Below are 15392 nucleotides of genomic sequence, written 5' to 3' on the forward strand. Positions count from 1 at the left end.
AAAGGGGGTGGGAAGTCTCAGGCCCAGAATGAACATCATTATTAGCTTTGCTAAACTGGCTGCGTCCTAAACCGGTGGCTTTCTCTCGCGACATGCGTCTAATCTGAAGGATCATGCAGGAGGTTGTCAACCAACAATACTACCCACGTTAGCACATTTCGGCTCTTTCTTTCGGGGTTTGGCGTCTGTCTGTCTGTCTGTCTGTCTGTCGTGTGTCGTGAATGGGACTAGAAGGCGATATTGTTTGGATTGTGTTTAGACCTAAAGCGGGCATGAAAGTTGATGATCTCGGGGAGCCGGTGACTGAATGAGGAGATGGGAATGGTCCTAGTGAGGCCTGGTCTTGATAATCTAGCGAGGTAGAGGATCCCGTGTGGATGGGGTGTGCTTTAGTTGGGTTAGAAGGCAGATCGATCTTGGAGTGGCTTGAGTTTAGACCTAATAGGGTGGGAGTGAGGTGCAGGACCTAGAAGGTGAGTTCCTTCCTGACACGCTAGTGTGTTCATGAAATGCGTGTTTAAGGATTGAGCGTGAGGCTTGCCGCCGGATTAAGAACCGGGACATCCCGCTCGGTCTACTACTGTTGGAGAACTCGCTCTACTGCGTTTGCTAAGCCGTGATGCTAAACCGTGATATTACACCTTCCTAAAACCCCTTAGTCAACCGTCGCCCCCATTCTTTTGGGTGTCTTTTGAGACAGACAGTTGACGAACGAACATGTCTCGCCCATCTCCAAGCTAACAAATCCCTCCTTTTCGAACACGGCGCAGTAACGACAACCAGTGCCGTCTCGAGGCCATACGCGCCAAGAGCGGGTAAACTGAGACATACTATGTACGCCCAGCCTCGTTGTGGCCACGGCCATAAGGGTAGGAATGTGGCTGCCTGCTCACCTGCTGTTTCTTCCCGCAGGCGTCTTTTGCTGGATATGTCTCGCCACCGCCGACCGATGAGACGAGACATTCTTGTGACACCTCGGGTTAGTAACTGTGCATGGGGGTGGATTCGTGTTGTGATCCTTTCGGTTCTCACTTTTGGGGGCCTCGTGTCGGGGTAAATCGAGTATGTACACACTGGCGGGATGGGGTGTTCTGGGAATAGTCGTCGAGCGAGCTACTTGTTCTTCTGTTCAACCTAGCGTAAACAACTTGAGTGTTAAGGGGGCCAGATGTTTGTGTCAAATACTAGCTCAATATGACGCATCAAAGGATACTCAAGCACTCCTCCTGAGCTTTCACTCTACAGTAAATATCCTAGAAACCTTCTCCCCGCACCGTTATCCCCGAGATTTTTCGCGGCGGCCCCAATGTCAACCATTGGAGACAAATTTGTGTAAGCGGCGTAGTTCCTGTGGCGGTGGTATATGTAATTTGGGTAGGTGTGTGTGTGTGTGGCAGAGTCTGGAAAAATGGAAAGAAGGTTCTCCGCGGTCCCTCCCGCTTGCTGTGCCGTGTTTCGTTTTTGTTCTCTATTTTTCTGTTTCCCGTGCCGCTTGACGATCTTGGTTTGTTGGCTGGCTCGTAAAGTAGGTGGCGGTCTTGGAGGGATATGGATGGCTATGTGTGTGGGGGGCTCAGGGTAGGGAGCTACACGTCTCTTTTTCGTTTTCTCTTTGGGGACAATTGGTGATGCAACATGGACGTAGGATGTTTGGCTATAGACGGACCCCGGTTTGGGTGGCCGCGTAGTAACTGTGGGAAGTGTTTTATGATTGAATGAGACCACCGTTGTAGTACGAACAGGATCCATGTTTGTCACGGCTTCTGTCATATACGGAGCGGGTTGCCGGATGTGGTGTTATGGCCGGCTAAGAAGCGATGTGGTGCGGGGGGGTTGTTGTATATGGCCGGATGGCATTAACGTTTGTTTACGCCATGATAGTGGTTGATGTTCGTCCGAAAAGTGATTATACGAGGGTTGGTGGGACCTTGGGGGTTTGTTGACTGCAGAACACTAGATGTTCTGTAATGCACACCACTGCACTATGTTGACCTCCTCAACTTTGGTCTCGAACAGTGTCTTGGAGGGCAAGAAGAGCAACCCGCTTTGCCACATGTTTATCGCACTCCTACAATAATGTTTTCCCCAGAGGAAGATCAACAGATGGAAGGGACCAATCTCCAGGCCCATATCCCATTCACCCCGTTCACCAGCCACTCCGCATGACCAAGTCGAACAGACACCTATCCGTCGCTCATTGTCATCGGCTGCTTCTTCCCCTGCTCACCGGTCGGATATCTAAGCGGCCCCGAACCACGCTCAATGACAAAGCACCATCATCAGACGCATTTTATCTACCCAAGCGAGGGAGGGAACAAACAAAGATTGAACTCGGCGGGACGAGAGTGAGAGCATGGTGAGAGTGAGATAAAGGCGGTCGGCCGAATGGGCCATCCGGACATGGCGTATTCGGCCGATCCCATCTAGCTTCCTTTGTTGACCGTTCTTTGTTAATTGGTAGTGTTTGTTTGTTTGTGCTCGCTTATTCGTAATGAGATCCGAGGCTGAGCCGGGCCATGGACAGGATATCAACAGATGAGGAGCAACATTGTCGGTCGTAGCTTGGCTTTGGGAATCGTTAGGTAGAGATAGATGGGTGGTTGATTTGTCTCATGGCCCGAAAGGCAGTGAGTGTATTGTATTTCCGTCTCCCTGGCTACCGACTGGACTGTAATGCAGATCAAAACTCCGTAATTAGACTATTTGCCTCTGGAGCAGAGGAGGTAGTCTGGCTAGGTACCAACATCATATTCCCGTTACCCGCCCCTTATAGCGGTGTGTTCTTAGCCTGCGTCCAAAAATTATCCATCTTGCGTTGCCCCAGGAACTCCCTCGCTTCCCCGTCCGTCTCGCACACCTTGCTCCCCCACTTCTTAAACGCGGGTGCCTTGATCTCGCCTTCAAACACCAAAACACAACGGTTCGCCGACAGGTCCTTGAGCTGCCCGTGCTCGTCCTCGCCTTTGAGCCACTCCCGCGCACCCGCCGTGCCGTTGCCCCCCGTAGAAGAGGACCCGGGCGCAGCGGCGGCTAGGGCCGAGGAGGCGGAGGCGGCTGTGTCCCGCTCACGCGACGGTAGCGACTCAGTCCAGTCGATGCGGCGGAGCATGAGCTTCTTGTAGTTGTTGATGCTGTGCTCGCCACCCTCGACGATGACGAGGTTGAACTTGGGGTGCATGATGCACACGCCGCTAAGGCCGTTCTGCGTCGCGTTGATATTGATCTTGTACCGGTGCTGGCCGTTGACCAGGCTGCCGATCTTGAACACGACCATGTGGATGCCCTTGGCCGCGTCCTTGGCCTGGTTGGCTGCCAGCTTTTCGTGCTGCTCTTCCTTGGTGAGCTTGCGCTCCTCGTTCGCTTGCATGTGCTTGTCAAACCGCGCTGCGATCTCGCGGTTGACCCGCGCTTCGACGGCCGTCGGATCCTTGACGGCTTCTTCGCCGAGGACACGCATCAGGTTAGACTTCTTGACCTTGGGCGGTGGTGCCGGTTCGAGTCCAAGGCGGATCTTGGCTTGCTTCTCTTTGAGCTCCATCATGCGCCGTTGCCGCCGGAGTTTCTGCTGCTCCTTGGGCGTCAGGTACATGGGTTTCGGCGTCGGCGCGAGCTTGTCCTGCGGTGGCTCAATGGCGACTGGGTGCTGGATGTACAACGTGACGATGCTGTCTGGCGTCGTGATCTTGAGGGACTGTGGGATGCCGCTGTAGTCTTTGCCATCGATGAGCCCTTCATCCCACCACTCCAGTTCGGGAGGCTCTTCCACCACAAACGCCTTCTCCACGGCACGGTCCTCCTCCAGCCCTGCCTTGCGGGCTTGTTCCGCGATCCTCCTCTTCATGTCCTCCAATGCGGCCTGTCTCCGCAGCGCGTTGGCTTGCTGGATGTATTTGCCCTTCTGGTTGAAGATGAGCTGCCTCGACTCTCGGGCCTTGCCCGCTGGCACATTGTTGCTGGTATCGATATACGGGTTGACGCGCGGGCCATCGTGGGATGTCGACGGGAAGCCGCCGGGCTTCCCCTTAGTGTTTCTGGCACTATCTGGCGTAGGGCGCTGTCCTAGAGATGACCTGAGGGAATCGCCCGGCTTGACCGGGGCATTGAGGTCTGCGAGAGCTGGGTGGAGAGGGGTGTTGAGGCCGCCCTTGGCCTTTGCCCCTCCCACCGCCGCAGCAACACGCGCTTTCAGAGCCGCCATGCGGTCCGCAGCCGACTCGGGCTTTTGGACCCTCGATGAAGAGTCATGGCGGGGGCCGAGCCCGCCGTGTTGCTGGCCGCGGTCCATCGTCGTCGTCGCTTCCGGCGTTGTCGTCCGGACACGTGCGATTGAGGCGAAAACAAAGCCGCCGTTTCGTCGTCTTCGCTAGTATTTCTGCCGACAAGACACCGCCGTTAAAAAGGTTCCGTAGGCTGTAGACGAGAATGATGGCCAAGTTGGGGGTTGCCGATCCAGTGTTTGTTGCCCAGTTGATGCAGATGATTAATTGAAGTCAGGCACGCGAACCCCAGGCCTGCGAACCCTGAAAGTTCAAGCTGAACGGTGCAGCTCAGCAGCTCATGCCAAGCCTGCAACGCCCAGGCAGTTGGGCGCCCCACACATGCGGCAGTGGGGTTCTGCCTGGGCTGACCGCCAAAAAATATTCTCGCCAGAGCTCCAATGTCCAACTCCCCACCAATCACGGCCTCCAAAGTCTGTGATCTGGAGGAAGAAGCGTTTGTCCCGACGCTTTCGACCTCGCGAATCCCCTACAGATCACCAATTTCCCCGCCGCGACGGAGAGACTGCAATGCGCATATGACAGGCTGATTGTCGGTCCGATTGCCCGCCATGAACATCGCGCAGCCCGTGGGATCGTCGCTGGAAAGCGTCGAGTTCACGTTCCTCTCGGCCGACGAGGTCCGGTCGATTTCTGTCAAGCGGATTGAAAATGACAGCACCTTTGACAACCTCCTCAACCCGGTACCCGGAGGTCTATACGACCCGGCTCTCGGGTCATGGGGCGACGCCCTGTAAGATGCGCACCGAACAATGCGTCCTCTCGGTCTCTAGCTGGAAACCGCCTGGAACAACATTAGAGAAAGAAATTGAGATTGGGGAAAACTGACATCGACTTTGCGCAGGTGCCGGACATGTAATTTAAATCAGGCGCAATGCCCGGGGCATCCGGGCCACATCGAACTTCCCGTCCCAGTGTACCACCCAGTCTTCATGGACCAAGCCTATCGCCTGCTCCGAGCCCAGTGCGTCTACTGCCACAGGCTCCGGATGCCGCGCCACGAAATCCACAAGTACACCTGCATCTTCCGTTTGCTGCAGGTCGGCCTGATCCACGAAGCCGGTATGATCGAGTCGTTCAGCGTTAGTGATCTTGGCGAGCAGCTCAAGAACCTGACCCTCGCCGGCGTTCCCGCCTTTGGGGAAGATGACGAGGCGGAAGAAGAGGGGGCCGACCTTCACAGTGGCACTATTCGTGCCAGGGAAGCATATGTCCGGCGGGTCCTACGGGAGTACAGGCTCAAGGTCAACATTGGAGACATCAGGAAAGGGAAGCATGAGGGTGCGGCCGAGATGAGGCGAGCCCTCATCAAGGAGTTCCTTGCGTTAATGGTGAAGGAGAAGCGGTGTAGGAGCTGTGATGGAATTTCGCCCGTGTACCGCAAGGATCGCTTCGTCAAGATCTTTGAGCGCGACCTAAGCGAAAAGGAGAGGGCAGCCATGGCACAAGCGGGGAGGAAGCGGACGGATGCCCTCGCGCTAGCAAGAAAGGCCAAGAAGAACCCTCATTTCACTCCCGATGAGGGGGTTGCCGATTTGGACACTTCTGAGGAGGGTTCTTCAGAAGATGGGGATAGTGAGGGCGAAGGGGAGGAACTTGACGAGAATGGCGATGTGGTAATGACAGACGGCCCAAAAAAGAACCCGAGGCGCAAGCCAAAAGCTCCAGCGCCCGCACAACGATACTTGAGCACGATGGAGGTCCACAAGCGTCTCGAACTCTTATTCGAGAAAGAGCAAGAGGTCCTTTCCTTACTTTACAACTCGAAACCCCGACCCAGAAGCGCAAAACCCCTTTCTGCCGACATGTTCTTCATCTGGGCTCTTCTCGTACCACCAAACCGGTTCCGACCAGAAGCTCGCATGGGCGATTCCCAGATTTCCGAAGCCCAGCAAAATAGCCTTTACAAGCTAATCCTCAGGAGTGCGTCTATGGTGGCGCAGATTTCACGAGAAATCAGCAATCATGGCAAGGAAGCGGCTATGGACGAAGGGAGGAGGACAAGGGATATGAGCTCGCTATACCAGGCATGGACCGAGCTCCAGGATGCCGTCAATTCGCTTATGGATCGCGACAAGAATCCAGTCCAGGGCGCGGCCGCCAAGCGGAACGAGGAAGGGATCAAGCAGAAGCTTGAGAAAAAGGAGGGTCTGTTCCGGAAGAACATGATGGGAAAGCGTGTCAACTTCGCCGCCCGCAGTGTCATCTCGCCCGACCCGAATATCGAGACCAACGAAATTGGTGTACCCCCTGTTTTTGCGAGAAAGCTTACATACCCCGAGCCGGTGACGAGCCACAACTTCAAGGATCTTCAGTGAGTTACGGTCCTGTTCCATAACCTTCTCGTAGTCAACCATGAAGAATGCTAACAGAAGTAATCAGGCAAGCCGTTATTAACGGGGTTGATAAATGGCCAGGCGCTGCGGCGATTGAAAATGAGAACGGACAGATTGTCAACCTACGGGCGAAATCCCTCGAGGACCGCGTGGCTCTCGCCAACCAACTTCTTGCGCCAACCGGGAACAACTTCAGCGGCCAGAGGAACAAGAAGGTCCACCGGCATTTGACCAACGGCGATGTGGTCCTGATGAACCGGCAGCCTACCCTTCACAAGCCATCCATCATGGGCCACCGAGTCCGGGTGCTTCCAGGAGAGAAGACAATTCGCATGCACTACGCCAACTGTAACACCTACAACGCCGACTTCGACGGCGACGAGATGAACATGCACTTCCCGCAAAACGAAGTCGCCCGTGTCGAGGCGCTCCAGCTCGCGGACACGGATCACCAGTACATCTCAGGCACGGCAGGGAACCCTCTGCGTGGTTTGATTCAGGATCACTTGTCTGTTTCCGTGGAACTGTGCAACAAGGACGTGTTCCTCGACCGGGGGTCCTACCAGCAGCTCATCTATGCCGCCCTGCGTCCAGAAAGCGGGCATATCACGGGGGAGAAGATCGAGCTGGTCCCGCCAGCCATCATCAAACCAGCGCCTCGCTGGACAGGCAAGCAGGTTATTACCACGATCCTGAAGAACATCCGGCCCAACAACTGCGGTGATTTATGGATGAACGGATCGGCCAAGGTCAAGAGTCGCAGCTGGGGCGAAGATTCCGAGGAAGGACAGGTCATGTTTCGCGACGGTGAGTTCATCTGTGGCATCCTCGATAAGTCCCAGCTCGGCCCGACCGACGGTGGTTTTGTCCATGCGGTACACGAGGTCTACGGCCCATCAATCGCAGGGAAGCTCCTCAGCAGCATCGGCCGGTTGCTCACACGGTACCTCGCCATGGTCGCCTTCACTTGCGGTATGGATGATCTTCGGATGACGCCAAAGGGCGAGAAGGACCGCAAGCAGACGATCAAGGCGGCCGCTGATATCGGCCTCGAGGTCGCGACCAAGTACGTCTCGCTGGTGAACCAAAAGCCAACTAAGGACGACCCTTTGCTTCTAGAGCGCCTCGAGGAGGTGCTCAGGGACGACAAGAAGCAGGAAGGGCTAGAGCTGCTCACTAGCGCAAAGTGCGCTGAGCTCTCTACGGAAATCACCAGGCTGTGCCTACCGGCCGGTCTCGAGAAGCAATTCCCGAAGAACCACATGCAGTCGATGACCATTTCCGGTGCCAAGGGCAGTCCCGTCAATGCCAACCTGATTTCCTGCAACCTAGGACAACAGGTGCTAGAAGGTCGCCGTGTGCCCGTCATGGTGAGCGGCAAGACACTGCCGAGCTTCAAGCCGTACGACACCGACGTGAGGGCAGGCGGCTACATTGTGCAGCGCTTCTTGACGGGTATCCGCCCGCAGGAGTATTACTTCCATCACATGGCCGGCCGCGAAGGTCTGATCGACACGGCCGTCAAGACATCCCGCTCCGGCTACCTCCAGCGCTGTCTGATCAAGGGCATGGAAGGTCTGAGGGTGTCATACGACTCATCGGTGCGAGATTCGGACGGTACAATTGTGCAGTTCCTATTTGGCGAGGATGGCATCGATATCGGCAAACAAAAGTACCTCAATGACTTTGAGTTTGTGCTCCGCAACCTCGACTCGCAGCTCCCGCAGATCCGGTACCACGAGGCCGGCACGCAGGCGCTGTTTGAGCACAGGGACGAAGTGATGAAGCGGATGAAAGGCGCGATCCGGTCCACCAATACCCGCGAACCTCTCGACCCAATATCTTCCCAGCTCGACCCTACGGCTTTCGGCTTCGCGACGTCGGAGAAGTTCTACACCAGGATGGCTGATTATGTCAAGGCAAACAAGGACGGCCTAATCAAGGAGAAAGGGTCGGACAAGCAGCAGGGGCAAATCATGCGCAAGACGGCCGAGAAGATTCTGGCGGCCAAGTACGTCCGGTCGCTGGTTGAGCCAGGTGAGGCGGTCGGCATCGTGGCCGGCCAGTCGGTGGGCGAGCCGTCGACACAGATGACGCTAAACACTTTCCATTTGGCTGGTCACTCGGCCAAGAACGTGACGCTAGGTATTCCGCGTCTGCGTGAAATCCTGATGACGGCCAGTTCCAAGATCTCGACGCCGTCCATGACGCTCGTGCTCAATGAGGAGCTCTCGGAGCAGGATGGCGAGCAGTTCGCCAAGTCGATTAGTGTGCTACCGCTCGCACATGTCACCGAGCGGGCTGTCGTGCGCGAGCGCGTCGGCCGCGGCATCGGGCATGCGCTGGCCAAGTCGTTCGAGGTCCGCCTGCGCTTCTTCAAGTCGGCCGAGTACGTCCAGATGTATGCCATCAGCGTCGCTGACGTGCTCAACACGGTGGAGCGCAAATTCATCCCGCTGCTCTGCGCGCTGACCCGGAAGGAAATCAAGAAAAAGCAGAAGGAGAACAGCGCGGCGACGCCCGAAATTGGCAAGAAGGCGGGCGTGGTGGAGATGGCACCGGCCAATGCGAGCCGGGAGCCAGGAGCGGGCGGTGACGACGACGACGATGACGAAGATGGCGATGACGACGCAACCAACGCCAAGCAGCGGGCCAACCGGTCTGAGGCGGTCTCGTACGGCCCCAACGACGACGAGGACGACGAAATCCAGGACCGGATACGGCGCGAGACGGACGACGTGGAGGATGGTGAGGAGGAGCTTGACTTTGTGGACGAGGCGTACGGTGGTAGCCCAGAACCGGAGTCCGGTGACGACGAGCTAGGCGACGGTAAGACCGACGAGCAACGGTCGCGGTCGCGCGAGGCACGGGTCAAGAATAAGAATGAGCAGATTGCCCAGTTCCGGTGCGACGAGGAGGGCGGCGAGTGGGTTGAGTTTACGCTCGAGTTCGACGCGTCGATCCCTAAGATCCTCATGCTCAGCCTGGTGCAGGACGCGGTCAAGAAGTCCGTCATCCAGCAGATCCATCGCATCGGCACGGCGACCTTCGAGCCCAAGAAGCAGACGGACCCGGCTACAGGCCAGGAGCGCATCGTCGAGCTGCTCGTGCACACCGACGGCGCCAACCTGCGCGCCATGCAACAGTACGGCGACTACATCAACCCGAACCGCATCTCGACCAATGATATTGCACAGGTACTCGAGGTGTATGGTGTGGAGGCGTGCCGGAGCAACATTGTGGCCGAGCTCAGCGCCGTGTTTAGCGGTCACGGTATTGCGGTCGACCCGCGCCATCTGAACCTTATTGCCGACTACATGACGAGGTGAGTTTGCGTCCCCGCTCGCCTGATTACCACAGACAGTCCTCGGGGAAATACAATATGACTAACCCCTTATGTCACAGAAACGGCGGCTTCTCAGCCTTCAACCGCATCGGCCTAACCAGCAACGTCAGCCCCTTTACCAAGATGAGCTACGGTACGTCCTCTCCATTACCCTAATCCTTCTCATTTCTATTTCTTCAACAGCGAGCCCTAACCTTCTGCCGAAACAGAAACTACAGTTGGGTTCCTCAAGGACGCGGTCCTGGACGGCGACTGGGATAGTCTGGCCACGCCGTCGAGTCGTTTGGTCGTCGGCAAGCTCGGGACCATGGGCACGGGCTCATTTGATGTCCTAACCAAGGTGCCGACTGAGCATAAGGTTGCTGCCTTCTAAAGTGAAGATGAGACACCATTTGTGTGTTTTTATGTAATAAGACGGGGCTGGGGAAGTAAAAGTTCTTCCCCAGGAGAAACCAGCCCGTTGGCTAGCTCAGTGGCTATGTGGTCTGTTGTAAATAAACCGAACTGGTGTACGGCAGGTAGTTCCGGCATGTGAAGGGTCAGTCAATAACGGTCTGGTAGTTAGTTGCTTCAAAACTTTAGATATTCGTCAAAGCCGCCAGGCGTCAGGCGCGCGCTCCAATCTCTGGCGACCGTTCCACATGTTTGGAGTTGTTCTTCTGCTCCCCACATCACCCCCCAAGTGCGGCAGTGCGGGGTCGGTTGAGTGTTTGTTTCGGTGACCCTCGGCTCGGGGAGCGTCTTCCGATCGGTGTTGCGGAACACAACCGCGCTGCGCGAGCACAACAAACAGGACGGATCCCCCATCCTAAGTGACGATTTCCTTCCATTTCTTTTTTTTTCTTAATTTATTTTTGGTTTTGTTGAGTTCCTCTTGTTGTTGTTGAATATCCTCCCTCGACATCGTCCTACCCCTGTCTCTCGAATACAGGTTGCCGGCGTGGGTCTTAGTCCCTTGGAATGATTACTTATCACTCAACTTAAGCTTCCCCAACACAATTCTTGTCGCCCTCAACCGGAGAGAAGGAAGCAACCGGCAGAAGAGTAACTTAACAGAAGAGTGCGAAACGCCAGGAAGAGAGAAAAGATACTAGGGGGAGCTCTAGTTAAATACGGGGTCAAGTCCGTGTGTCTCCGTTCAAGGGCTGCTGTTGTCATCGGACCTTTACATCTCGCCATCACACCCAAACACACGCCCACGCACTAACGGATTACTATTCATCGACCCATCCGGTTCTTGTTTCCACTCTGAACCCAATTCGAGATGGCCGCGCCCAAGATTACGCTGTATGTCGATACGATCAGCCCGTTTACATACATTGCGTATTACATCCTGCGGGTGGGTCCCCCGTCCGATTAACGTCGCTTTGTCGACGTTCCCGTTCCCCAGCCATCTCCGGTCAACACTTGCTTGATCGAATGGCCGGTCATACGATGTGACCATCCACGGAGCATGGGTTGGGTTATACACGGACACTAACTAAGAAAAACAGCACGATGAGGTCTTCAAAGGCTGCGACATCACCTACGTACCCATCTTGCTCGGTGGGTTGATGAAGAAGGTGAGGGGCCCCCTTTCATTCCCACTTAGGCTACCATACCCCAGGGCCGAACTCGAGGTCAATATCTCTGACACCAACAGTGTGGAAACACGCCCCCGAACCGGATCCAAAGTAACTTCCTCTCGTTTCTCCTATGCCATCCCCCATCCGCCCCCGTCAAAACCCCCACCCACTCACTCACACCCACCACACAGACAAACAAGCCTGGATCTACAACGAGCGCCTACGCTGGGCAGAGCTCTTCTCCGTACCCATGACCGTGCCGCTGCCGCCTGATTTCCCCGTGCCCACAGTGCCCATCATGCGGGCGCTCTGCGCACTCGCGGCCGCGGACGCCGCAGACGCTGCCTCGAGCGCCACTCCCGCGGGGACAACATCACAGCAGCAACAACCACGCCTCATCAAAGCACTGGACGCGCTCTACGCGCGGTATTGGGCCGACGCAGTGGCCATCCACCACCCGGAGGTGCTTCGGGAGACGCTAGCGGGTCTATTTGGGGCTGATGAAGCCGAGAGAAGTCAGTTTCCCTTCCCCTTTCCTTTTTCCTTTCGCTTCCCCCTCGCCCCTCCCCCCAGTCCAGGGCATCCCCACCCATCATCTTTCACGACCCAACCAAACTAACGCACTAACCAACCACCACTCCCTCAGTCCTCACCCAATCCACAACCCCCGAAGTCAAACAAGCCCTCATCAACAACACCGACGCCGCCTTCGACTCCGGCGCCTTTGGCCTCCCCTGGCTGGTCTGCACCACCACCAGCACCGGCACCAGCGACTCCAAAAAAACAGAAGCCTTCTTCGGCGTCGACCACCTCGGCCGAGCGGCGCATTTCCTGGGGTTGGAGAGGCCTGGGTCTGGGTCTGGATCTTCGGCCACTTCTGGGAAGGGAAGTGTGAGTGGGAATGGAAAGGCGGAAGGCGGCGCGGAGGGATGGAAGGCTTTGCTGTAGATATGACGGGGGGGATTGACGGTTAATGTGCCAGAGATACGAGACAAGGGAAGTTTGTGAGGGAAGCCCGAAGACGTACATTAATGAGCGATGAGGTTGTGTTTCTTACATATTCGCATCACGTCCAGGTTACCAGGTGAAAAAAACCCCGTGTGGTACGAATACTTGCATGTAGCCGTTGCGAGGCGTTGAACCGACGGAACATATTACCATGTCGAGAGTCGTACGCAGGCATGTGACGTTGGACAATATGGTGCGCCACTCTGATGATGACCCTACCCCGCCGGCAGCCAAGATAAGGTGTTGTTTTGGTATGACGCGTCGCGTGTCAAAGCGAGGTGCAGTCGCGATACCCCGCTAGGAAATTATCACTTTCACAGTTCATGCAGAAGGCAAAAGAGTCATGATCATGAAATCAGCGTGGTATTAGCAGCATGTCCCTAGCCACCGTAATTGTACAACCCCTATAAAAACCCATCGCAATCATAAACGCCGGTGTCCCTTTGTGCCGTGAATGAGCCCTTCATCCAGAGCGTCCCAATGAGAAAAGTCATGACCACCCAAACCCTAAGCTAACAAAGACCCAACCAACCATGCTTAGTTGCGCTCACCACGGAGACGGCGGGCGAGCTGGATGTCCTTCTGCAACGGTTGTTAGAAAACTGTGACCGTGTGGTGAATACTGTGTATGTGATTACTTACCGACTGGATAGTAACACGCTTGGCGTGGATGGCACAGAGGTTGGTGTCCTCGAAGAGCGAGACGAGGTACGACTCGACGGACTCCTGGAGAGCGCCGATGGCAGAGCTCTGGAAGCGAAGGTCGGACTTGAAGTCCTGAGCGATTTCACGGACCTGTGTTGCAGACGCGTCAGCGCGCGTTCCATGTTTTTGGCGGGTTTGTCCTCGCGTCGATCAGGCCTCGACACGATCGAGCGGCCAGAAATCAAGTGTAGTAAGGATACCAAAAATGGAGAAACTTACCAGGCGCTGGAAGGGGAGCTTGCGGATGAGGAGCTCAGTCGACTTCTGGTAGCGACGAATCTCACGGAGAGCGACGGTACCAGGCTTGTAACGGTGGGGCTTCTTGACACCGCCGGTCGACGGGGCCGACTTGCGGGCGGCCTTGGAAGCGAGCTGCTTCCTGGGGGCCTTGCCACCGGTGGACTTGCGAGCGGTTTGCTTGGTGCGAGCCATTTTGTGATGATGATAATTTGATTGATGGAGGTGGCTGTTGTGCTGGTGTGGATGGATGAAAATTGAATACCAAATGCGGTGGATGTGGAGTTGTGGTGTGGGAGTTGAAAGGGGAAAGAAAGTAGTGGGGGGTGGGAGGTTTAAGTAGGCGGGCGGATGCGGTCACGTTGCAGGCTGATTAAGTGGGCGGGCTGTTCTTGGTTTGGCCGATTGTGCCTACCGTTTTTTGTTGATGCGCGCCGCTAAGAAACCAGGGTCTGTTGCAAAGCAAAATGGGTCAGCTTCTTGCAAGCGAAAAGCCGTCGGTTTTGGTGGGCGATTTGGGTGTGCAAAGCATGTTGTGGCCCGGCCTGAATTTCCATTGGCCCAAAAACTTGATGCAACAACGCAGGGGCCACACGCGCAATTGTGGGGGTGGCCACCGCCTCGGACGTTTTGCCGCACATTGATCGGCAACCAACAGGAAGAAGGGTACGTACCTCCATTGAAGATTGGCGAGACAGGATCCTGTGTTGCGGGATGGCGGAAAGTATCATCACGCAAACGACCCTCAAGGTGTGTGGGTTTTCGAAAAGAATTCTTTGTAGATCGAGCCGACCTGGCACTAGAATGGGAACGAACTTCTGAATCCGGCCAACGATTCACGAGTATGGCACAATGTGAAGGGAGCATTAGAGACAAGAGATATAACATTTGAATTTGTCCATAGTTATGGGATATCAAACTACACATAACTACACATAATAGTCGTTTGCATTGCGTATTGCCACCAACCGTGTAAATTTACATCGCTGTCTCTAAGACAACTCCGTTCCAAATGCCAAGAGCTATTCAAGAGTGGAAGACATGCTCGTCCGCACCCACATCCAGGCGGCACGGAGACCACCACATTATATTAGACAAGCCCATACACTTTCCACCTGTGCATCTACTTCTCTACATAGTATCAACACGTCCTTGATCCCCGGCAACACACAATGACATGGTGGGCCGAGGGAGAAGCTGAAACAGTCTTCCATCCCCGCATTTCGGGCTGGGCTGCATCGATGAAGGTGTTGGGACACTAAATCACGAGGCAACCCATCCGAAGTACGTACCGACATCCCATGACGAAGGCACACCCGGCACCCGGGATGTGACGGGTTTTCACTGGGAATGATGGATTTAAACAAATGGCCGGGGCTCAGCTGTGTCCCCGAAAGTCCCAGGTTCGAGCAGGCCGAAGGCAACGGGTCTTGTGCTGGCGGAAGGCTGGCGGGCCATGGCGCCGGGCCGTTCGGAAGCCCGACCATCTCTTCGAAATCAACCCCGTTTGAGCGGCCGAACCGATTTATCGCGTGACACAGTGAACAGAGAATACGTACCGGAGTCTTTTGCAATTTGGACCACTCATAAATCGGCAAATGCCAACATTGTCGTCGTTCATGTGGGGCTTGCCGTGGAAAATGGGTAGGCCCCACCCGTGCCTTGCACCTGGGAACGCGTTCCAAATCAGCACCGCATTTGACAGGGTTTCGAAAAAAACAGAGCCAAGAAAATCAGACCAAGCTGATTCTGATTGCGGCGCGGCTGCCGTTGATGCCGCATCGGCATTGCCACATTTAAACCCGCTTCTCTTTCCCACGTTTTCCTTTCAACCTTCCACCATTCATTGTGCTCACAGTCTCACCCCCACAAACGCTGCACATCTTCAACCACACACTTTTTACCACATCACCAACCA

At 55.6% G+C, this 15392-nt stretch overlaps 4 protein-coding genes across 4 annotated transcripts; 2 read left to right on the top strand and 2 right to left on the bottom strand.

Moving 5' to 3' along the window:
- Positions 1 to 2767: 2767 nt before the first annotated feature.
- Positions 2768 to 4285, bottom strand: C8A04DRAFT_28246 (pre-mRNA processing factor 3-domain-containing protein; the record flags this gene model as incomplete). The annotated part of the gene is made up of 1 exon (XM_062780575.1): positions 2768 to 4285. One exon carries the CDS (start codon positions 4283 to 4285, stop codon positions 2768 to 2770), a length of 1518 nt encoding a protein of 505 aa, XP_062637496.1.
- Positions 4286 to 4828: 543 nt separating this feature from the next.
- C8A04DRAFT_28247 (uncharacterized protein) lies at positions 4829 to 10332 on the top strand (the record flags this gene model as incomplete). The annotated part of the gene is made up of 5 exons (XM_062780576.1): positions 4829 to 5010; positions 5122 to 6591; positions 6660 to 9938; positions 10019 to 10092; positions 10169 to 10332. 5 exons carry the CDS (start codon positions 4829 to 4831, stop codon positions 10330 to 10332), a joined length of 5169 nt encoding a protein of 1722 aa, XP_062637497.1.
- An 891-nt stretch (positions 10333 to 11223) lies between these two features.
- On the top strand, positions 11224 to 12472 carry C8A04DRAFT_28248 (thioredoxin-like protein; the record flags this gene model as incomplete). The annotated part of the gene is made up of 5 exons (XM_062780577.1): positions 11224 to 11298; positions 11453 to 11521; positions 11602 to 11632; positions 11716 to 12039; positions 12171 to 12472. 5 exons carry the CDS (start codon positions 11224 to 11226, stop codon positions 12470 to 12472), a joined length of 801 nt encoding a protein of 266 aa, XP_062637498.1.
- Positions 12473 to 13069: 597 nt separating this feature from the next.
- Positions 13070 to 13669, bottom strand: C8A04DRAFT_11812 (putative histone H3; the record flags this gene model as incomplete). Its single annotated transcript, XM_062777100.1, has 3 exons — positions 13070 to 13114; positions 13175 to 13327; positions 13457 to 13669. The coding sequence occupies 3 exons, from the start codon at positions 13667 to 13669 to the stop codon at positions 13070 to 13072; spliced, it is 411 nt and encodes a 136-aa protein (XP_062637499.1).
- Positions 13670 to 15392: the final 1723 nt, after the last annotated feature.

The sequence above is a fragment of the Dichotomopilus funicola genome (genome assembly GCF_033296635.1).
Source record: "Dichotomopilus funicola strain CBS 141.50 unplaced genomic scaffold C8A04scaffold_27, whole genome shotgun sequence".
Taxonomy (NCBI): domain Eukaryota; kingdom Fungi; phylum Ascomycota; class Sordariomycetes; order Sordariales; family Chaetomiaceae; genus Dichotomopilus; species Dichotomopilus funicola.